At 41.8% G+C, this 24,448-nt stretch overlaps 1 protein-coding gene across 3 annotated transcripts in view; it reads left to right on the forward strand.

Moving 5' to 3' along the window:
* Positions 1-24,448, forward strand: part of MGMT (O-6-methylguanine-DNA methyltransferase) — a 175,640-nt gene that overhangs the window by 10,539 nt on the left and 140,653 nt on the right. For all 3 annotated transcript variants that reach the window (XR_012587394.1, XM_074589937.1, XM_074589936.1), the window contains exon 3: positions 13,281-13,420. Coding sequence is in view for 2 of the 3 variants with exons in the window: in XM_074589937.1 (XP_074446038.1) it covers positions 13,281-13,420 (140 nt within the window). In the remaining variant the exon portion in view is untranslated. The remainder of the gene's footprint in view (positions 1-13,280; positions 13,421-24,448) is intronic.

Here is a 24,448-nt window from a genome sequence, read left to right on the forward strand (position 1 = left end):
AAAGTCCAGCATTACAAAAGAGTTCACGTAACATAGTTTGTTTTTTCCCCAGTGTCCAGCAGTCAGTATTAAGAATCCAGTTGACAAGATTGATGCTGCATTGTAAATCTCTGTAGCTCTGTCATGGTTGGTAACAGGCATCAGTGGACCTTTCCCCATCACGTATCCATCTTCCACAGAGCATAAACTAACAGGACAATGCTGTATTTTCTGTTACAAGTTAGCTGCTTCCATTTCCTAATAAATACCTCATTTATTGGAAACCAAACAGGCTTAATTTTGAGGCTTCGTGCTTCAATGAAATAAGTGTAGGGCAGTAACTTTATAGTAAAAGAAGAAACAAAACCTGTTTATCAAGAAATTCAGAACAATTTACCTTACTGAAAGGCACTAACATGTTTTTAGTCAATAACCATATTTTTTAAATAATTAAAATGAACTTTAAAGATATGAATACATTTTTTTCTGTGGAATAACTGTTTTTGTAACATGAGTAATGCTCCTCTAGGAAAATATTTCTAGTACAATCAAACTTGCATGTCTAACTATTCCTGCTGGCAACTTCCATCACTGTTTAAAATGTCTTAATAGTGGCATCTCTTGTGGTTTTAATTTGCTTAATGTAATGTGCCTTAGAAAAGTAATATTTTGGCATATTCTGTGTCCACCCCTCTGTAGAAGATTTTCTTTTCCATGAAAGAAATTTATTTTTTGAAATGGAGTGGTAGAGGAAGACATTCAGGAAAATAAATTCTTCCTTCACTTTTTTCTATTAAACAATCATCTGTTTAGTTATATTTCTGTACTTTCCACTTGCAAACATCTTTTAGCAGGTACCTGGAATAATGTCAGAGAAGTATCTGATTATCTTCTGCACAACTGGGCATGGTAGGGAGGATGACTGTTCCCTCTCATTTGAAGCTAGGTGTGGTGTAGCTGGCAAGTGACAGGAAACTACTAATTTATTATCTAACCTTTTCACTTCTCCCACTCTCGCTTCTAGTTGAAAGGTGCAGCATTAGCTGTTAGGGGAGTTTTCCCCATTTGGTATGTGGAAGGGCAGGTTTAAGGTAAAAGACGCAACCTGTGACTGCCCCATCTGCTGTGGGGCACGGGGCTCTGAGCAGACGCAGCCCAGGCTCCTCTGCCATCTCCTACTGCTCCCCCATTCTGCCTGAATATGAAATATGGGTGTTATGGAGCTTCTGTTTCTTTAGAATTATAATATTTATAATGTGTGATTAGTTTACAGTTTTACTTTGAGCACAACCACCCATCGGTTGTGCCCATCATGTCAATGTGAGCACAACATTGGTTGTGCTCATCGTTTTTGCAGAAATCCATTATCGCTGACATAACGTGCTGAACAGTTTTTCAGCAGGTTGCTGAGAAATGGGTGCTGAAAGCAGCCAGATGTGAGGATTTTCCACAGTCATCGTATTTGTCTCCCACTTGATCCCTGATCCCGCAGTTGTGTGGCGGTGACCAAAGATGTGTGTTGGGTTTGTGTGGAAGAGGCTGAGCATATGTCAGGAATGGGGCTGTGGTTGGGGGGCTTCGAGGTTTGTGCTGTTCATAGGACGATGTGGCAATTTTTCTGTTTCACGAGGAATTTAATTCTAAAGGTAATTCCGTTCCTCTCTGTATTTCTTGTACTTATTAAATTTAAACTTAGCAAAGAGGTTGTTGTACAAACTGTAATGCTTTGCTGTATGTTAATGCAGTGAAATGCTTGTCCTGAACCAAACTGAGATCGATAACGATAGGAAAATTCAGATGTGCGTGCCAAGACTATAATCTTGTATTTTGTATGAGTTTTTGACACCTGTCTTTGGTGTGTATTTATTTTCCTGTAGATGTATTTGTATTTTTAGTGAATTCTTAATACACAGTTTGCTGCTTCATTTGCTTAAAGCTGTTCTACTCATTTTAAACATTTCAATGAAATTCTCTCCGTGAAGGCAATTCAGATTCCTGACTCTCCTTCAGCTTAAAAAGGAGCACTATTAATGGTTTTGTTCATATTGCTTAGATTTATTTTGTTATTATTCTCTAGCTCCTACTCTTCAGGTATAGCTATTTTGGTATTATAAAGAATGATGGATTATATGGGAAAGTTTCTTTTGAAGCACTCCTGATATTGTGCAATGCACTTGGGGGTCAGCTACACTTGACTGATGCATGATTTATCCGATGTCCCTGCCACTTTCTGAGATAAAGCTGCTATTTTATCAAAAATGCCAGCAAGTGTGATTTAGAATTTATACACCTCCTTTTTCAAATAATTGTTCTGATTACTTTCTGGCACGGCAATAAAATGATAAAGGTAATTGCACACAAATGTGAGATAGCACCAAAATACAATAAAATTAACCTGAATTAGCTTGACTTGTCGATGAGAAGTATTTATGAAATGTATTTTTGCAATAAGGGAGACTGATATTATAGCTGGAAGGTGAGTTATTGCCTTAATGTAATACTGTTTGAAATTTAAAAAAGAGACTGTTACAGTTGAGGGTGATTGTGCCTTTGAAATTAAGTTGAAGTGATTCTTATAATTGGCAGCAATAATGCATTGTGAAAGTAATATCTTTTATTGTGTTATGCCTAGTTGCATTATCTTTTATTTAGCTGGTCCCGACTTCAGCTCTGCAGAGAATGCAAGAAGGAGCAGATCAAGAATTTTGTGGATTTGGGTGATAAAAATTTGAAACGTTACCTAATATTGAAGTCATTCTTCTGCTAGGTTTTTTCATTTTTAGACCCCTTTTCAGTTCCCCTGAACCTGCTATGTGTCTCATTTGATTAAACTTTCATCTCTTTTCCTTGTAGAAGAGTAGTTGCCGTATATTTACATACAGAGCTGAACCCTGTAACAGCAGTGCACTTCGGCCTTGCTATAGCATGCATATACATCAGCTGGTGAGGTTGGCAGTGAAATTTTGTATTTCTCAGTGCCTCAAAGTATAAACTTCTCTTATTAAAAAGTATATACATGCTTTTCCAGCAAGCACTTCAGGGATAATAAGCTCTTCAGTGGTAACTAAGGAGTAGGTCCTAAAATGTTGACTGATATCTTGAGTTTATTTTTTGAAGTGATGAACACTTCTGGAAAATCCAGACAGCTGTGGTGTCTTGTTTTCCTTTGTGTGAGACTTGTTAAAACTCAAACCAGGAACAACTAGACACTAATTTTGGGGACTCTCTAATTCTTAGAGACCACGTTCTTCACCTTTGATTCTTTAGCATGGTATTTGTTTCTTTAATTGTTTGGTGACAAATTCCCTAAGGATGATTAGTGTTTTATTATGTGTGATTACGTGTTAAAGCAGTGAACTGCACAAAGTCTAACACAGCTTTGTAGTGCTTCTAACTGAATCTTCTGGCATATGATTTCCAGCCTAAAAATAAAGGGGCGCTTAATCCATTTGTGGGTCATCGCTAATGTAAGAATGACAATGTGCTTCCACATCCCATGGTAGGTATGTCAAGCAATGTGGCTTCCAGCATGAGTGCTGCTGGGATTTGCACGTTTCCTTCCTAACAGCAAGGAATGCAGACAGTTATGACGTCTGTCTTTCCTATTGGTGGTATAGTTTGATTATTACAGAAATATCTATCCCTGTCCTGTCTCTTTTTTTTTTCCTGTTCTGGGCACTTCCTTTCTTGTCCAGTTCTGCTCCAATTAATTACCTTATCTCTAGGCAGCCCACTGTTTCAAATGAGATATCCTAAAGTAAGTGGGTGTCTCTGAGCTTGTCAGGCTGTTTCACTTCCTTTTGTTCCTGGGTACCGAGGTGCATCCCAGGGATGGCAGGACCCAATCCTGCAACCTTGATCTGACCCTCCACAACCACTAATTTGTATAGCTTATTAACACCACACTTTCTAACGGTATTTTATTTGTGTGCTGCATGTGAACATTTGACTTATTTAAAAACATTCATCTCAGCTTCATGTTAATGGTATAAAATGATGACATAAATATTCTACCGTATATATGGTTTAAACCGCATTGTGGCCACAGCAGTGGCTGCTGCACTTGCACAGCATTGAATGTTCTTATCGAATCGTAGAATGGTTTAGGTTAGAAAAGATCTTTAAGATCTAGTTCAACCGTTACCCCAGCACTGCCAAGTTACCTCTGACCCACATCCCTCAGCCCCACGTCTGCCCAGCTTTTAAATCCCTCCAGGGATGGTGACTCCACCCCTGCCCTGGGCAGCCTCTTCCAGTGCTTGACAACCCTTTATATAAGTAAGAGCTGGGGGAAAGTACAAAATGTGCTCACTTGGTTTTGGAGAGGTACTGGAGGAAATCGTGTATGTGAATTCCTGTTTAAACGGTCCACTGAGGTCTCGTGTTTAAGTATCTGCTGCTACTTGTGTCTCAAATCAAAGCTTGGCGTGTGGGCAATAGATGAAGTAGGAAAATGCACTTCTTGAATGCGGTCTGGAATGCAGTAGTAACCTACCTGCCCCTTCTAAAGGGGAACAAAGTTGTTTTATTACAATTAAAATGCCATCCTTTAAGTAAAATGAAGAAGTCTGAGGTATCCCTGGTAAGTACGCTGGGAATTTGCCATTTGATAGACCAGGATTACTCCTGTCTGCCAAAGCCAGAGACTGAAGACAAAGCCAAAGAGCCAGAGGCTACTACTGTTTGGAAATACACTTTTATAGCTTGGCATTTTGGGGTCTTTTGATTGCCATCCAAAGAGGATTAGTAGCATAATACGATGGGACAACAGAAACTTGCTTTTGTTGTCTTTGTTTAATAAAGAATTATGCATTTGCTCTTGTCGAATACTTTTAAAATGCCGTGGAAAGTAAATGTTGCTCTCCGTACACGAACGTGTGTCCCTCTGGTTTCTCAGGGGCTTCTGTGAAGCGGACCTTTTGATAAGCGAAGATGGGGACTGATTTTTAGTGGCTGCTGCACCACTGTGTATTTGTATATGTTCAAAATACACAATTTAAAAACTGTGAAGGTACAGAATTATGGGATTAGTTCTTTGGAAGGTGAAGAAATTGTTGTATCACCCCAGTCTAACCCTGGATTTGCGTACACTGTCTGACATTTCTTGGCTGGGGTGGGTTTGGAAAGGAAATATTCACACCCTCTGAAGTTACAGGTTTGCCTTAACCAGGGTTAGATTTACTTAGGGAAGCATTGGAGATATAGTGCAGTACTGGAGAAGATCCAGGCTGCTGTGTTTCATAATGAGAACTGAATGTTTTAATTGTTTTATAATAAGAAATTGCATGCTAATGGCGTAAATACAATATGCCAGCCAGAGGGTGGAAATACGATGATTTTGCACAGGAATCCAGGAGAAGAGAAGGCTCCAGGGAGATCTTAGAGCCCCTTCCAGTCCCTAAAGGGGCTCCAGGAAAGCTGGGGAGGGACTCTGGATCCAGGGAGGGGAGTCATGGGATGAGGGGGAACGGTTTTACACTGGAAGAGGGGAGATTGAGATGAGATGTGAGGAAGAAATTGTTTGCTGTGAGGGTGGTGAGCCCCTGGCCCAGGTTGCCCAGAGCAGCTGTGGCTGCCCCATCCCTGGAGGGGTTCAAGGCCAGGTTGGCCGGGGCTTGGAGCAACCTGGGCTGGTGGGAGGTGTCCCTGCCCAGGGCAGGGGGTGGAACTAGATGAGCTTTAGGGTCCCTTCCCACCCAACCCGTTCTGTGATTCTATGATCAGTAGTTGTGGTTGCTGAAGGGCAGTGTGGTGGGTTCCCTGGGAAGCCTGCTGCTGGCCCTCGCCTGCTGTGATGTTTCTGCAGGGAGGAGGGCTTAGAAAGACTCTTCCTCCAAAGCCGTGGGGATACTAGTCTGGTATGAGCACTATAGGAAGGTCTTGGTGGGGGTGAGGCTGGCCAATTGTGTTTTGCGGAGTCAGTATTTTTTTCTGAACACCAGGGATGGCAGAAGCAAGGCTGGGAGCTGCTGCAAGCCGTGGCAGCGGTGGTTCACCAGCGAGAAGGAGAACAGGCTTCCAGCAAAAGGCTTCTGTAAGGTTGGGGCTGGCTTTACCCCAGGAAAGGGCCAGTCTGGCAGCACTTCACGTGGCATGAGAGAAAATGTGTCTGTTTAATGCAGTATATTTCAGTGGAGCTTTTGTTTAAAAGCCTCACCTGGATTACAGTCCTGTTCTTCAGCTGTGGAGGTGTTTATTGCTGTTGCAGCATGGACAAAAATATATGGACCTGGTATATGGTGCTTTATTCTGGCAAGCTGAAAGTTTTTTTTGGATGCTATAGGAAAAAGAAATACAGACAGTATATAGACTGTCTGTGGGGTGTGTAGGGGGGAGAAGTGGCTTATGTCCAGATGGGTGGTGATGAACACTAGATCACAAGAACCTGATGCAGTATATAAAAGACTTGTATTTAAAACATCAAAGGTATTTTTAATGTTTTGCTTGTTAGCAGATTATATTGGCAGAATTAAATCTGATTAGCTATCATTGTGGTGGTTTTGTTTCAGGACTTTCTTCTTGAATTTAAACAACGATGCAACACCTTTTTTTTTGTTCTTTCTTCCTCAAAATTTAACTTTTGCCTTAATTTAGAAACTGGGGGGCACTTGGCTTTCCTCGGACTAACAAACTTCCAGATATTTGAAGGATGCTATGTGTGATGTTCAAGTGTAATGATACTAGAAACGTGTCTTGTTCAGAAATTCTGTTTTCATGAAGTAATGAGTGCTGTCGGTAGGACTAGCTGCGAGCGTGGGTGGCAGAAGGCAGCAGGAGCCTTCTCGTCTTTTGTCAGACCAGGAGGAGCCCTGCCCTGGGCTCCAGGACAGCTTTCTCACAGCTTCAGCCGGCCAGGCGAAGATGCCAAACCTGTAGGGACCTGTTTGGGCCCCTTACAGCTTTAGAGTTCGCTCCATTATGTTTAGTTGGAAATCTTTGGCCTCTTGTTTTCAAGAGAAGGGAACAGCTTTTAGAAAAGTTCGTATTTTAGCTTTGAAAGAAATCAAACACTTCATAATAAGCAAAAAGAAGAAATAAATGTTTCTCATTCTGTATAATTTTTATGCCAGTACATTAAACCATTTCTGGGTGTGAAACTTCTGTTCTTTCCTCCCCACACTGAAATTATTTGTAGTACATAAATTCTTTTTTCTCTTGAAACAGTAGCAGCCACTGTTTGTTTGGAAGGTGAAAATATAGATGATTAATCAAGATATTAACAGGAGTAGGCTTTTAGACTCGTGTTTTGATTGCATGCTGATTGCGTGCATCCTGTGTTTTTCCCAGTCCTTAAATTTTTCTCCGCTTTAAAACCCTGAGCGTAAGAAATGGCTTTCTCATCTAAGGCTGTGCAGAAGGTTGGAAAATTACCCTCCGCACTGAAGTATATGTGCACAAATGCAGTACCTTTACTATTAATATCTTCCCGTATTCTTAACGTACAATGGATTGTTTCCTTTTAAATAAACACGCAGAAACCAGTAAAACAAATACAGGAAGTTTTAAACTATTAAGGAGATGTTGAGAGAACTATAATTCAATGAAAACGCTGGACGAGGGGACCCCTGGCATGCGTAGGCTCGCCAGCAGCCGTGCCGGCCGGGGGCCGTGGTCAGCCCCGTTATTTGTCTCTGCAGTGGTGGCAGAAGCTTTCTGCAGTTCAGACCTTTTCCAAACAGCGTTAGGGATTGTGTTTCTAAGGTATGATTTCACACAGTTGTCTTTATGATGGTAAAAGGAGATGTTAGTGATTGGATTTTTTTCTCTTCAGCTGTCTCAGTATGGAACAGCCACGTCCCTGTTTCCAGAACCCCGTTATGGGTGTGGTTGCAATGGCAGCCGTTAGTTGCCCTAATTACAGCGCTCGCTGCTGCATTACAGGAGTGATACACTGACCTTGGCACTCCGGAATAGACGGGGCGTTTGTAAACACTCAGCTGCTGTCCGTTCTGCGGACGTTGCTGCCACGGAGCTGATAATGATGGAGACGGACACCTCTAACTTCTTAGTTCTTATGATGGTCCCTGATTGTTTTTGCCTTGACAAATACCCCTGATGTGATTTGGTAAGGATTTTGTTATGAGAAGGATGTCAGCTTACTGGATCAGGAGAAACGACTGTAGCAAGATGGCTGAAATAAAGTAGCAGATTTCCAAACCAGTCCTGGTACCTGTGAAATATTTGCTTTAAATTTAAATCCAATGATTCAAGATGTCATTGAATTTTAATTCAAAACTTGAATCAATAACAAGCAAGTTTGAGAACACTGTGATACTCAAAAGAAGGACACTTAAAGAGTTCAGGGCTAGTATTTCTTTCCTGTAATTAGGATGAAGGAGCAACTTCCCTGGCAGTTATTGATCATCCTCTCAAACTCAACAAATTCCTTGTGTTGCTTTTTGGCAAGTCATGGATATTATATAGCATCATAGAATCAGGGCAGGTGCTTGAGAATTATAGCTCATGTGCTAGTTTCCTAGTGCATGTGTGTCAGAATATTGAAGTGATGCGTCTTTAGGATAGATTTATGAAGAACAGGAAATAACTGAGCAGGTTGGCACTTGTACCTTGAGCGGGCTGGGCTCGCATCAGGGCTCTCCAAGTGCAGCAGTTGCTAGTCTAGATATGGTAGAAATATGACCATTTCTGGGTTTGAGAAATGGCAAGTGAAATAGGGGAAAGAATTGTAATGCAATATCATCCTGTTGGTTATATTTACATTATCAGGTAGCTCAGTGATTAACCCTTTCTGTTAATCGGAAAGGATCAAGAGACCCATTTTTTTTGGAGGCAACTGTGATGTCTCACTGATAGTGCACTTGGATGCTCTTGGTTTAAAAAAAAAATTGCAGAATGTGCGAGGACGCGTTAGTTTAGGTTTAGCAGTTGAATATGTTATTTTTGCCTGGATTCTCAGTAAAAATGTAAAAAAAAAAAAATCACGAGGACTTCCATTTAAAGTTCAGCAACATGCTATAGCCTAATGGAAATACCCTATTAAATCAGATGCAGGTGGTGGCAGAGGGGATTACCATTAATGTTTTGATATGGCATGGTAGGGTTATATTGCTGCTAAAGCAGAGTGAAGGAAATAGAAAAACCTGTGGAGGGAGATCCATCAGCGATAGGGCTCCGGCTCCTTCCTGATGGGAAGGATTCATGTGCTCCATAACACCAAAGGGAAAACGTGTGAAAAGGTGGTCTCTTTGACCACAGCCTTCAGACAGAACTTTTTTTAAGACAGTTTCTGGTGTCCTGAGGGCTGAATGCTTGTGGTGGGTGCGGACACATCTGCAGGCAGTACTGGGAGTCTGTGGTCTCTAGGGGTTTAATGCTGTACATGCACGCTGTGAGATCTTTGAGGAAAGGACAGGAGAAGTTGGAAAGCAATGGTCATGAAGGTGTTTTGTGTTCTTTCTCCCCTTCAGTTCAGTAACAGTGATTTGGGACTTAGTGCTGAAGCATGGGAAATGCCATGAGGCTTGGTCTCTTGACTTGTCTGCTGGAAAATACAAATCTCGTGGGAGAACATAGGGATAGGACGAGGGGCAATGGTTTAAACTAGAGCAGGGCAGGTTTAGATCAGACATTAGGAAGAAGCTCTTTACACTGAGGGTGGTGAGACACTGGCCCAGGTTGCCCAGAGAGGGGGTGGAGGCCCCATCCCTGGAGACATTCAAGGCCAGGCTGGATGAGGCCCTGAGCGACCTGATCTAGTTACAGATGTCCCTGCTCACTGCAGGGGGCTGGACTAGATGGCCTTCAGAGGTCCCTTCCAGCCCAACACATTCTATGATTCTAACATGAAGCATGGAAGAACTTTGCCATGGATTTTTCTTAACCTTGTCGATCCTTGAGTTTTCTCTGTATTTTTTCATTTGTCCATTCCCCGTTATGGATATGAATTGGAGTCTAGGATCTCAGACCAAACTACAATGGAATTTTTAGGGGGTTTAGGAGCAGTAGAACATAGAAAATAATTTTGAATTATTTACTGTAATGTGAAAGACTGGTAAGGCAGATTTAAATAAAATCTGTATTTAATCAAACGGGAGGTATGTTTTAGTACTGAAAATGTTGGCTGCAGCAAGGTTGTTAAACTGAATTACGGTGGAAGGCGTAAGAGGTTAAGATCCTTATATGCAAGTCATCAAGCTAATGCTGCCTTTTGGGTTCACGGCACCTCATTTAGGAGAGAAAACTTGCTGCTGTTTTGTATCCATGGCATATCAAGCCTAGAAAAGCAATTTGAGCGGCACATCTCTGTTGTTCAGTGGAGTCGACGTGTGATTTAGGGGACCTCGGCCCTTCGGAGGAGCACGGTGCCACCGAGATGCAGGCTGTTACGAAGTCACGGGAGCACGCCTGGAAAATGAGGCTCCTCTGTACAGGACGTTGACTCATAAATCATACTAATATTCTCACTGATAAATCATCCACTGTGAAAACCTTTTGATACTCGTCTGTTATTAATGACAAAAAGGACTTAATTCCATTGGCTAACAACAGTCTTCCAGTTTTCAGTCTAGTGAGATACAGGCTTGCACGCACGCTGCCCCTACATTTGTATTTCTGTAGCAGGAGTCCAGTGGATGGCAGGAAAGGATCCATCTCTAAAAGTCCTATTTTGTTTTTCCTACCTAAAAAACTTAAACTATGAGATATTTTGACACAGATTTGTAGGTATTGCAGTGGAAAGGGAGAGTGAAGGTGGAGCTCATGTGGTACCTGATCAAAATTCCTCAAATGATTCATTTACATAAGCTGGAGGGGAAAAAAAAAAAGGCAGAAGGCAGTTTATGTGCATTTATTAGATTTTTGCTTTAAGCTGCCATTCATTTCTGGTCCTCGCAGCTTCAGGGAGGATGGTGTTGAGCAAATTGTGCCTGGGTTGGAAGGATGTGTGCAGGAGCTGGTTTTCCATATCCACCAGTCTGTGGTAAATGATGGCTAAGCATTTGATAATTCCAGCTGTCCAAGTTTAAAGGCTGTTTATTTGCGTCTGAAAACTGGTGCAATTTAAATCTTGGATGAAATTCACTTTATTTTAAAATAGCACTGCCCTCAGGAGTGTGTTGTTACCTTGACCTTCTCTGGCTCGTCTCAGTAGCTGTAGGTAAACGGGGAAAAGGCCCGTTAGTGTCCGGGCAGAGGATGGTGTGTGGCATACATCTGTACGGTCACCTTCAGCTCCCAACCCGGTTGCAGATGTTTGTGGATATATGTCACGCAGTTTCATTCTCTTATAAAAATAAACCTTCTAAACATTGCTGTCCAATGCAGATGATAAACAAGACTGAAAATACTAGTTGTACTCGCTCAAGGTTTTCATCTATAAAGCTTAGTTCAACTTGGTGGGAACTCATAGGGTTATTTATAGTTTTCTTTTACTCACTGCATCCTGTGTTTTGTTATAATGAAAAAGCTGTCCTCTTATCACTAAGTTGTTATATTCATGGAGTGCACGGTACGAGGTTCAGTGCATCTAGTTTAGGGCTGTCACACAAATAAAAATGAAGAATGTATACTGGTTTTCCACATATGTAAACTTTGATGGTGCTTTTTTGCTACGACTTCTGCAGCGAGGTGCTGCTCCGAAGAGAAGTTCACCCACGTTCTCCCCGTGAGGAGGGAGAAGGAAGGAGGAAGAAGTTGGTTGAAGGGGAGAGTTTCTCTGTAACAGCAGCAAACATTTGATTATTTAGCAAAAAGCTGATTTGGATTACAGTCAAACTAAATAAACCACCAGGAACCTGCAGTTCTTTAAGCCTGGCATATTGTGCAGAACTTCTCCAAGCTGAGTAACTTTGTGCTGGTTGGAACTGAGGAATTGCGTAAGGGCTTCCCAAAAATTCAGAGGTTTGACTTTACTTTTGCCTTAGTGGGCAAAACTGTCTACTCGTTTGGTTCTTTTCCTCCTCGCTTCACACTGATTACATTACTCATAGATGTTACTTCATTTCATAGCACTTAATAATGGAATTTAAAAAGAAATTCTCTTATTTTGAAGAAAAATAAGTATTGTAGAACAGCAAGCAGTGGTCACCTCGAAGTCGCCATGTGTAGATTTCCCTGTCTGCAGGTCACCCGTGGTCTGTCCTCCTGTTCTTCCATCAGTTTCCCAGCTCCTTAATCACTTCTGCGTTTCATCTGATGCTCCGTGGGGCTTGCAGCATCGTCCCCTTGCCGGGGGTGGACATAGGTGCCATAGGTGGGGTGGGCTTCAGAGCATGTTAGGGAGTGGACTATAAACTTGAGTAAATACTGAGGAAAATAAGTTTGCGCAGCTGTCTGTGGAGGCTGTTGGTTCTGAATATTGCAGTAAGAAGTGAATTTTTCAGGTGTAAGGCAAACTGCGAGTTTGCTGTACGGTCTGAGTGGCTTTGAACACCGAGAAACCCTGTTGCTGTTTCGATGTATCCGGGATGTTTGGTAATGGAGTTACCTTGTGCCACCTTACAATTTCCTGGGTTGGTTTCTTCGCTTTTTTTTGTCCAGTTTCTCTTGAAAATAGCTCTTTGGAGCAAAGGCTTTTTTTTTTGTCCTGGTTGTACAGCACCGATGTACGAGGTCTGAACCTGCGGCTTGGTGTCTGGCTGACCGCAGTGGACGTACTTGTGGTGTTCTGTCCTGTTTCTCTGCTAATGATTGTACCAACCAAACTGTAAACACGACTCAAATATCTACTAAAGATTCAGACTGCTGTTGCTTTTTTTAAGTCAAGATGAATTTGACAAGTATGTTATTGTTGGGCTTGTATGATATTGAGAAATGCTTGGCATCTGTTTCCAGCTAAGTCCTATCAGTAATCGTAAAACCAGACTGGTAACAATGGGAATAAAAAAATGTTTCCTTTACTAAGGAATGATTGATTTTTTTTCATATATTTTTCCAGCAGACATACTCTATTTGCGTTCTTGCAGTTATTTGCATAACGCTGCGGCTCCAAACCAGTGAATATACTTTGTCACAATAATCCTTTTGAAATCGGTGTCAAAACACAGCGGATGTTAGCTGATAAACCAACCATGAAACTGCTGTTCTTTGAGATTTTTACGAAGGTCACTGTTCTGCTAGTTAACATGGCTTTTGGAACTTCAATTTAGATGCTGACTTCTTAGGATGGATCATTTTAAGTTGGAGTTCTGAAAGAAAAAGCCATAGTTATAGTTGAGGAAATCAAAGATTCTGCTTTCTTGCCTTTTTTAAAGTTACTTTTGAAAACTACTCAAAATACCTTGAGATGAATGTTCCTTGGTGAAAATGCATGCGATTAAAGAGGAGTTTGTTTTCACGAACAGGTGAATTCCAAAGAGGGAGAATTTCAGTGCCAGGAGAAACACGCAGTTCTGCTTAGCCCCGTGGGAAGGCTGGAGATATCTGGGTGTGAAACAGGCTTACATGAAATAAAACTTCCAAAAATGAGTGTGCTGCCAAGTGGGTAAGTTCACGTCCTATTGATCCTATGTTCATGTATGTGGTAAAGGAAGGAGATTGCCCTGAGGATCTAAGCCACGACTGTGCGTACTTGTTTTTAGTAGCCATACTGGGAAGATGGTACTGGCTCCTGTGGGAGGCAGAAGCAGCCTCCAGTGCCTTTAAGGAGTGGCGGCTCCAAAACGCGTTTCTTTTTTCTGCTGCCTCGATAGTATTGGCAAAGAAATGTTCTAAAATAAAAATACTTTTAACATAGGTTTTGAAAGTACATCCTGCCCCTTAATTTTGGACACACGTGTAAATCTGTCACTGAGGAGTAAGACTTGCGTACTTTGCGAATTTTGCAGATCTGTCTCTAGATACACATGTTCCAAGAGACAGAAGCAGGATTGAATAATTGTTTTAATTACTGCTACTACTTGTGAGAGCTTTGGTTAGTTTTCCATAGCTGTAATGTCTTCTGGAGTTCAGAACAGATGTTGTATGTGCCAGTAGAGATGATGTCTCAGATATAGGACTGATTGAGGAAGTGTCGGGACATTTTACTGTGGAATGTAAGTGTTGTTCAGTCTGCTAAAGTACATCTGTCCCGTTCAGGTCTTTGGTCTGTGCTTTATCCTTACTTGTGAGGAAATCCTGAGTGCCATCTTCAGAAGGAACACTGAATTCTTTCAAAATTGCTAGATGCCAAACTTCTTTGCCAAATTCCTCTGCCAAAAGGAAAGTTCCTAATACTGCTTATTTAGGGCTGGTCTCTTCACCTGTTTTGGGTGATAAAATTGCAGCCTTTGCCGCAGTCCGTTACAGCAGAGCTTTTTCTGGCAAGACTCAAACAGATTTGGCTTCCTTCTCTCCACGTTGTCCTTTTCTCCCCAGTTTTTCGCTTCTGTAATTCTCCCTTGATTTGTGGGGTTTCCCCTTTTCTGTTTTCCTGTTTTATTCTTGTAATTTACGTGTGTGTAAAATTAATCAGGAATAAGAAGTATAATGTGTATTCTGGCTGAAATATGTTTTTGCCTCTAATACGAAAACCCTCAAGCCTCTGGATTTGACAGTTTTGCCAACTCCAGTGATACGGAAATAAGTACTTTGGTTTCTTTATATGCTGATTTCAGTGCTGGATTTCTGCTGATGAGGAATAGAAATAAAGCAGTATTTAGGATAAGGCCAAAGCTTGCCTTTGCTGAGCAGTGTCTGCCTGAAGAACAGCTAAGCAGACGAGGACTCTTCCCCCTTGAGAAGAGGCAATGTCAATGGGCGGGTGGAAGAATAGTAGGAAAAAGGTCTGTGCGTTCTCGAAGGTGGCGGATACGAGAAATTGTGTGATGTTCTTTAGAATGCTAGACATAAAGGGGATTGCATGGAAATCAAAGCTGAAGACAAACAGTCATGAAGTCGTGAGGACTGAAAAATAGAGGCTCAAAGTGTGAATGGCAGATTATTGGAAGAACATGATTACAGGCTCTTAATTAGTAGAGGCGAAGAAGGTGGATGGGGAGGTTGTGTAGCTCTCCTGGAGAGGTAAGAGCAAAGGTCTGTGTTTGACTTCTGTCTTTAATGTTGAGGTTTCAAACGTTTCACTTGGTGGCTTTCCTTCTCTCTTTGAACAAAGGTTCTAGGGGCGGGAAACATCTTCAGAGCAAGTGGTGGTGGGGAGAGAGGGTGGTCTTTCAGGCAGACAGACTTTTTTCTGGGAAATTACACGTGTCCCCAGAAGCTCCAAGTACTCTGTTACTCTGCGTGCAGAAATGAAAGGTGCTGGTACTCACAGCCGGAGGGTCGTTGCCCTCCTCGAGGGAGCCTCGCGGCAAGGCATGGTCCATCCTATTTGTATGGGTGGCTGCTGCTCCCCTCGCTGTGGGGGCTGCTGTCTGCTCATGTGTGCTGTGGAAGAAGGATCTCGTGATCGTGTTCTTCAGGCAGACATCAGGCAATCTAGATGCTTTTCTGAATTCTTTAATTTTTATCTGATCTTGATCTTTCACTTTTTTCAGTTGAATTACCGTCCTGGCCTCACAGAAGTGTTGAGGCTTTAGTGGCATCTTGGTAGCACTTAAATCATGCGATCTGATAAATTATGTGCAAAAATCGTTATATTGTAGATGGAATATTACTCAAGAACGATTCACAAGGTAATGGTAAGCAGAATATCCTTATAATTACTTTTAAGAATTTACATCTGAAAAAATGGTGGAAGGTAGGACTTGTTTTTGTCTTTACCGATTATTAAGTTCTAAAAATTTTAAAGCCATCTGTAAATGTTTGTGCTGAAGTATAATGTTTAATCTCTTCTACTCATCACTAGTGAATAGTTGTTAAGTCTGCCCTCATTATTTTTGACAGAATAAAAGAAAAACAAACCAGTGCCCAGTGTTTCTCCTAACTGGCTAATAAACACTATGGTAAGAACATTGGGTAGAAAAAAAAACAACATAAGAAACATAAAAATTGATTTTAATGGACCCCTGTCAGAGAGAACCATAATGAGCGCAAGTCTAGTAATAAATATTGGTATTCTGCTCCACGGTGCTTGGGACTTTTCATGTAGAATTGCATGTAACAATCAATATAGATTTTAGGGGTTTTTAACAACAAAAATAAGTAAACCTTTGAAATATATAAATACTTAAGACTCGCAATCTGTCAGACAAACCTGCTAGTTGTAGCAAAATCTGATAAGAGTGCCTGGTTAATGGCATAATCGGTTTGTGGAGATCTTGCTCTATTTTACAGCTTGTAAAACGCCGTGCAATTAATCACCTGAGATTACAACCTATTCTGTGATGGCTCTCCTTAAAACTTAAGAACACAGGCTATAACGTAGCCTGAAAGGAGAAGAAACAACGTAAAATTCAGTTTTCAGTATGCTTGAAAGAAATTGATCTATTAATGAGATTAAACTAATTGTAATAACCTAAGGTTGTTCTGCTCCTTGTGAAGCTGCCAGACTTAAAAAGTCAAGGCATGTCACGATGTAATGGCTTCTGTTTGAGGAGGAGGAAGTTTTATTCAGGCTTTTTAAATATATGTGCATGTTTATATACATAAAATAATATATATAGTGAAGATTTTCAACTAAACATGACGGTGAAAGTTTTAATTTACTGAGTGCTAGCTAAAATTATTTCTAACCGTTTTGCAGTTTCAGCGCAGTGCTAACAATTGGCTGAGTTAGAACAGTAACCTGAAATCACCTATTTCTATTTTAGTATTTAAATTGTGGATTGACTTGTTCATCATTCGAGTTGGCATTGGCAGTTAGCAAAGTGCTGAAGATAGAGTCGGAATAGATGATCTCAGGATGAGAATAGCTCTGGAATGATCAAATTCTTCGCCTTTGATCCCCGCACGCCATACGATGGAGGCTGCGGTAGCTTTAGCATCCCTACAGCGGCGTGAGGAGGTGCACGCCGTGGGCTCCCGGCCCCGCTGGCGAGCTCTACCTTCAGCATCGGGCCCTCTCGGAAATGGGCTGGAGTGCATTGCTTCAGGGTTCAAAAGTGGGGCAAAAAGTATACCAAAGATGAAGCTTGATTTTTATGGATTTGTCTGTCTTTAAGAACTTCAGATTCACAGTTCACATTTTCAAAAAAAGGAACTGAAAGTATATCTATCCTGTATATATTTTTGTATATATATATTTAGTACTATGTCAGCTGTTGTAGTTTTTCTTTCAGTGTATACAAGTACAAGGATTACTTTTGATCAAGAAGATTCTCTTTCCTCCAATATTCCTGCCTGAAATATTGCAAGTGTTCAACTCCTCTTGCTCATGTCCAAAAGAAACTCACTTTCTTACTGTTACTGTACTTGTAAGTGTCTTTAGCAGCTTTGAAGTTTCAGAATTAGTTTTCTTCGTTATTCTGCTGTCCCCTGCAGTGTTCCCACCCTGGGGCGACTCTGTTTTGAGAAGCCTTGTCTTACTCCTGAGCTGGAGGGGTAAATTATCTGCTTGGCGATCAGGGAGTTGCATTTGTGACTTCTGTTAACAGTAACAGAAACCATGCTTGTATTTTCCGGTGCTAAATATTTACAGCAGAAAATACTTTGGAAAGATGGGATGTTGACTTGGCGATTTTTCCCTGTGTTGCAAAAATCCAAATTCTTTCAGGAATTTCCACGCTCCCTCAGGAGAATCGCCCCAGGGTCCCCAGCTCCCTGCCTGGTCAGCACACAGCAAGGGTTCTCTAGCCTACGCGGGTGCTAATGCAGGGAAATACAGTGGCGACCAGAGGATTTTCGTTTAAAAAAAAAAAAAAAGGCAGTAGTATAACATGCCTTGAGGTAAACTGAAACAGCTACCCATGTGTGGTTGGACAATCCTGTCCTGCTGAGCACGGGGTGATGAACAGTGCGACACAAACTGTGTGCTTGTGAGCGTGCATGTGAAATGAAAGTTAAATTTGCCATCTGATTAGTGGGCACAGATCCCAGGTTATGCTAACAGTGACATCCCCTGTGTCACCATTAAGGATGTCACCATGAGAACTTGTTGAGTTTTTCCACTTAGCTGAGCTGGCTGTGCTCTGTCACTGCCGTCCTTGGACGGGCCCAGCGTGGGGGCAAGATGTGGATGGTCTGGGGACAGCCCCCACCTCGCCACTGGGCCCCTGCTTGGAGAAGCCAGGGGCTGCTTGAGCTTGACAGAGGAACCTGAGCTCCTGTCTTCTGCAGGAGACAACCTGTGAAGGTCATCTGCTCCTCCTCCATAGGCTCAGGGAAGTGAATGGTTGTTGGTGTGGATGCAAACGTCAATTTGAGAGACGGCAGAGAAGTCGTCGGTGTTTCACACATGCTTGTGAGAAGTGAGGTGGGGCAGGCTGACTTGCTTTACCATTGCTTGAACGGTCAAAATGTGCCTTTTCCTGGTGTTGTAGGAATACCCCAGACTTCCCTTCACGCTATTTTCAGAAGAGGGATTCCTCTGGAAGCAGAGTGATCCCATCTGCCCTCTGTATTTCTTGCAAGCTATTTGCAGTTTTCTTTGTAGTGTTTCATTTCCCTGCATCTTACTGCGAGAGATCAGAGAAGGAGGAACAAGGAGCCGGTTTGGCCACTTTTGTATTATTCATCTACCTAAACCTTTACGGGTGAATGTGCAGTTCAGGAAGGTCGCCAGGGTTTCAGTCGATCTCTCTCTGCCAGTTTAACATTATCAGAAACTCTCCAGAATCTCAGTTTAAACAGGTTTCCAGCTATTACAGATTCAAAGAAAGTCTCAAGTGTGTGAAAATGCAGCGGATGCGGCGGCGTACAGGAGTCTGATAAGAGCCTAGAACAATAACTTGGAGAGGTGTGAACCACTCCGTTCATCTCTGAGGTATTTAATCATAGCCAGTGATGATGGTTTAAATGTCAACTTTGCTAACTGTTTCATTCCTCATACTGTAAAATTTACTGTGAGTGATATCTCACTTTGATGCCACAAGTGGGAGGCATTTGGGAGAGTGCCACTCCTCCTGTTTTTCCAATAAGCATCAGCCAAGGCTAAGAAACTTAGTGGAGCTCAGGGGCGTACTAAAAACCGCCCGAAGGAGGGTAGGTATGCAACTACTCTGCGTAGCTGCTTTGAATAGATTTCTGGTTTACCGTGAACGTCTGATGTGACTTATGTGAATAGAGCGTTATTGGCAACGTAGCTTGGAAAGAGGTGTCACTCTTTCCCCGTTCAGTTCTTCCTTCAAATTATTTTGCAACAGCAGAGATTGTATAATTAAAATGGTACAGGATAAAACCTGAACAAGACAAAGTACGCATTTGCAATAAAGAAGTTAATGGTTTTGGGATGATCTCTAAATGCAGAGTGGGGATGGGAAAAGGTGTTCCTAGAGACCTGTTTGAAACTTAAGCTACTGGTAGCATAGACTCTGTAGACTCGTGGTCATTTCTTGAGGGAAGATGGGGTGTACTCAGTGGAACCAAACCACTGGGTTCTGTTCTTCTGCAGAGCCTGAAGTTTCCACTATTGAAGATGGGCAACCATTATGCTTGTACAAGTAAAGCTATATTACTGATCATTTCAAAGACTAAGACCGCTGTCCGTATGGAGTCATCCTATGGTCCACACAGTTTATAGACCTTATGGGAAGTAAAATTAAACCTTCATCATCTTTCCACTTTTTTTGGAAAGTTGTTTATTTTTGGTTGGTTTTCTTAACCAGTACTGTAGCAGTGTTTGTCCTCTGTAAGGTCGTTGTCCTGCTCCCGTAGGGGAAGGTGTTAAAACACCGACAGTGGACAAGTCCAGATGCATCACTCTCCTGCCAGCGAAAGCAGAGCGCTTGCTCTTGTAAACACCATAATCATCCACGCTGACGGCACTTATCAATGATCAAAGTATGTTTTGCATGGCACTTTCCTGTTTTATAGTTTAATGTATTTAATTACTGTTTACAGTGACTGGAAAATGGTTCATTAGATGGATCTTTTGTAGGCGTTAATATAAACAGATGAGATTTGAGATACAGTCTGCATTTTATGCGAGTCTGAGTGCGTGAAGCCCTTCGGTAGCAGGTAGGTGAAGGGCTTGGGCTGCTCCACTGCTCTCTGCTTCTGCAGTACCTTCTCAAAAGCTTCAAAGTACTGCTTGGTCTGGCTTGGAGCGCCTCGTCCTTCTGGGGGGATGCTTGTTCAACGCGTGGGGTAAAATCCCGGCAGGATTTTAGACGTTTAGTTCCTGTGAGTGGGGGGAAGCCTGTGTGTGAGGGGCAGGGCAGCGGGACACAGGGGCTGTGTGGGGGTCTGGTCTCTAGGCTGCTTCTCTTGTGTTTTGTGTTTTAAGCCTTCACGATCCTGACAAGCCTGATTTCTGTATTGATGAGTAAAGTGAAAGCATGTTTTGGGTGCCTGTGCAGAACAGTCGCCCAAAGGAGAAGGTCACAGTCTCACATATCTTTCTCTAAGCCTGTTATTTCTAAACATCTGTTAGCTGGTGGCACTAAGCTTTCACAAATCTCATTGGGGTTTTTTCCACCTGTCTTAAAACATGCAGATACCTTAATAGGAAGATGTTGCCTGTTACGTCAAATTATTTCAAAGTTCCAGGAAAGCAGTATATTTCTCAAAAAAGGGAAAGAAAAAAAGAAATATTACCTTTCTGGTAGTAGTGTCTACAAATATCCAGGCATCAATCTTTATTTCAGCAGATTCAATGGATGTGGCAGGAAGAGTTATTATATAGCATAGTCCTCCTTTTATTAAAAATAAACTGGGCTAGGTTTTTTCATAGTTTCTTGTGGAGATGCTACAGATTGTTTATGCTGCATCAAGATAAGAAAACTTTTTATTGGAAATAGTGTTTCAAAAAACTTAAACAAAATAAACTCTAAGAACGTGTAGCAAGTTTAGACTTTGTCAAAGCCTTACAGCTCAAATACGTGGTTTCATATGTTTTTAGTAATGGTTTGCAGGATAAGTTTTACTGTCAGGTGTGGATGGTGAACTTTATTTTGCATGATTGGCAAAACCCACATTCCTCTTTCACTTAAACTGAAGCGAATCTCGCGCGCCTGTAATCAATACTAGACGTTAGCTGTGTTATTTTTCCTGACAGCACTGCTGCATTTCTCTTCATCTGTCAAAGGCAGCATTACAGGATTCAAATAGGAGTGGGTTTTTTGCAAGTCTTCACAATTGTGTTTTTGTCCATAAATCTAGCTGGAGAAGCCTTTGAGGGCTTTATGTGTAAAAAAAAAAAATCTAGATTTTTATTGGGCAATTATTCATGGTAATAATCTGATGTTTAATAAATTAATAACCTTTAATGTTAACATAGACGATGCCATGTCAAAAAGCCGGAAGACCTATTTCAGTGTGTAGAACAAGCAGCTTTGCTTGAGTGATGCGTGTTCGTCACCATCGATGGTTGGCCGAGCTTCCTAAAGCAAGAAATGTTATAACCCGATGATCACATTTTACAGTGAGGATATTTTAAAATGGCAAAAATAACAACAGACTGTATTAGATAATATAGCTTGTGCAGACACCCACTTGAAACTACCACAAATATGATGGGTTTATTTCTAGTGCAGACGATGTAAAGCTGTAATAGTGATGAAAAATAATTTCACCAAAGAGAAGTGTGAGAATTTCTCGATGCAGCATCAGCTCTTCAAGAAATTTCTCAGGAAAGAAATCTTTTCCTGACACCCTGCCTTGTACTGTGCCACAGATACTATGCCTGGTGTCTCTTTACTTACTCTTCTGTAGTTCAGGCCACGAGTGGAACCTTTCCACTTCTGCCAGAGGTAGATTAATGCAGAGGGGTGTTTTTCTGTTGCAGATCCTTGTTATAAAGATGGGAAAATGGGCAGCATGGTGATGTGGATTGTGTTTCTATTATGTATCAGAACTGGTGGGTATTCATAAATATGGTGACTCTGCATCTTGGTTTTCTTCTCAGGTTTCTCTAGTCCTTCAAAAAATCTCTATACATTGACAGATGACGCTGAGAATAACGAAAGGCCACAGAGCTGTTTTGAGATTAGCCAGCGGGGTGTGCGTACGGTCACCCGTCTGGGTAACAGCAACCCTTCTTGCAGCTCTGCTTAAATGAGAAAATTGACTTACAAAAAGTGTTTTGCTGAGGAGTGTCTGTGATATCTACCCGAAGAGCCTTGACTACGCAAACCTTGGTGTCAGATCACCGTACAGTGTTTGGGAAGGGCCAGGTCTGTTGGGGTTTCTCTGGGGTTGGGTGGCTTTGCCCAGCTCCAGCTGCAACACATGGTCATTTTTTTGCTGCTTTGCTTCATGAATTTTCAGTGAAACTCACAAAGATCACATTCTGCCAATGCTTGTGCTAATTAAAGCTGTTCTTAAAATACCTACCTTAATTCCTTCTATAAAAAGAATTTAAGACTTAGTAGGACAAAGCACAGTAAATCATCCTGGCGTGCTGTGAGGCAATACGTGTCCTTAACCACGTGCCGCTTCTGCAGCGGCTCACCTTTGCAATTATATTGATTTTCGGTTAAATGGAAAATGATCTTCAGAACACCATGCCGGAAAAGAAAGAGTTAAATTCTAAAACCTTATCCTGTAACTGTAAATGCCATTTTTCTTTCTTCACAAATGTAACCTTTTAACATTTATTTTTAGCTTTTACATTAATATATGTAAAAATATTAAAAGCTCTTGTATATTACATTAAAAACTTATGTCAGCTGCCCTGCTTTTTCCTATTTATTAAAACTTTTCAAGCAGTGAAAACATTTTACTTGTTAATGAGGGGAAGAAGGAAAATTAATGACATAGAGCTTGGATCTTCCAAGATGTCTCCTTTTAACCATGCAAAACCAGCTCTTTTTCCCACACTATGTAGTTTAATTTCTGTGTTAGGGTTCAGTAAGCAAATGCAAATAGATTTAATGATTTGCATCAGTAGATCACTTCTCAGTTTAATATCCTCTGATATTTTGGTCAAGGACTTTTTCTTTGGAAGGCTAGTGCTGTTTTGTAGAGTAAAAATATTAATAATGGTGGCATTGTTATGTTCAAGTAAAGCAAGGGAAATGTATAACTTATTCAAAAGCAGCATCTCATATTATCTTCTCACTTGGATCATGCGGTGGAAAAGTTATCCAGAAAAAGACACTTCAGAAATAATTGTGAATTGCTGATCATATTAAACATTTAGTACTGGTTTCCATATCCCATCTCATCGTATTCTCGCTTTGCAGCAGAACTTTACAATTCTGATAAGTTGTGCTCCTGGCAGTGGTGTGACGGACCTCACCTGGGGATGGGGCAGCTGGTGCTTTGTGGCTTTGGCAAATAGAGCTGGTGCTCTGTCAGCCAGGGTGGCTGGCGGTTGTGATGGGGCACTGCTCTGTATCCCAGACCTCGGACTTCTGAAAGCCTCCAGCTTCTGGGTTTTCCTTTTGCTGTCAGCATCTCTAGGTACAGAGCTGTTCCTAGAAGCGTGACTTAAACTCTCTGCATATATTCTGATGGTTAAATCTAAGTGTCTGATTTATGTAGACTCAAATCTAAGTCCCACTGAAATCTGGGAACTTTGGCTTCAGTAGTTCTCCCACACAGTTCTTATAAACATTTCTGAAAGTTTTTAAAGTCTTAAGTGTGTGATAAGCAGTTGTCAAAACTTACAGGCAGCAACTGAGCTCCTCCATGCCACCAGCATTATGTGCCAGAGACCAGTAAGAGTTGGCACAGTGGGAGTGGGAGTTTGCCATGAACCATGGAAGCCACCGTTAAACAAGTGGAGTCTCCAAATCACGGACCCTTGTTTTTATGGAGGACTTCAGCCTCATGAACAGGCAGCATGGTGGGATTCAAGCTCTCAAGATGTGTTCTGGAGGATATCAAGGATGCTTTGTTGATGCATGGCCAAGGATGGTGCACAGCAGGATCTGTTGTGCTCACTAATGAGGAAGAGCGGTTTGGGGATGTGGGGTTGGTGGCAGCCTTGGATGGACTGTGAGACACTGCTCACTGAGTGAGGAAGGAGAGAAGCAGTGTGCAGACTGGGTTTTAGGAGAGCAAATTTTGGGAAGCTGGTAGGTGGCCTCCATGGGAGGCAGCTGGGAAGCGCAGATGATCAGGAGAACTGTCAGACCCTCCAGGGCAGCATCCTTGTGCTCAGGAATGGTCCATCCCTGCACTTGGAGACAAAAGCTTGGCAGGAGACCACTTGGTGAGGCGGGCAGCGCATGGAGGAGCTCCACTGCTGAAAGGCAGTGGTTAAGGGTGGGAAGGGACAGGATACAAAGGCAGATTTTGGAAACACATTGCCTAAGCTTGTAGGGATGATGTCAAGAAAGTGAAACCTCAGCTGGAGTTAGAAAGCGACAGGCAGTACTTGCTGGTGAGAAAAGCTTTGTTTTCAGACTTCTGAGTAGATGTACTGTACCACAGCCAGCCGGTGTGAAATCCTGGTGATCAGCTAATCAAATTAGTTCCTGAACAGCTGTCAATTTCTGCTGTTAGTTTTGACATTTGAGAAGCTTGCTGTTGTAGTCTGCTAATGTAAATTGTTGTTCATACTAATAGATTTTTTAAATTGTATTTTATT

This window comes from Larus michahellis, chromosome 6, assembly GCF_964199755.1.
Source record: "Larus michahellis chromosome 6, bLarMic1.1, whole genome shotgun sequence".
NCBI classification, from domain to species: Eukaryota; Metazoa; Chordata; class Aves; order Charadriiformes; family Laridae; genus Larus; species Larus michahellis.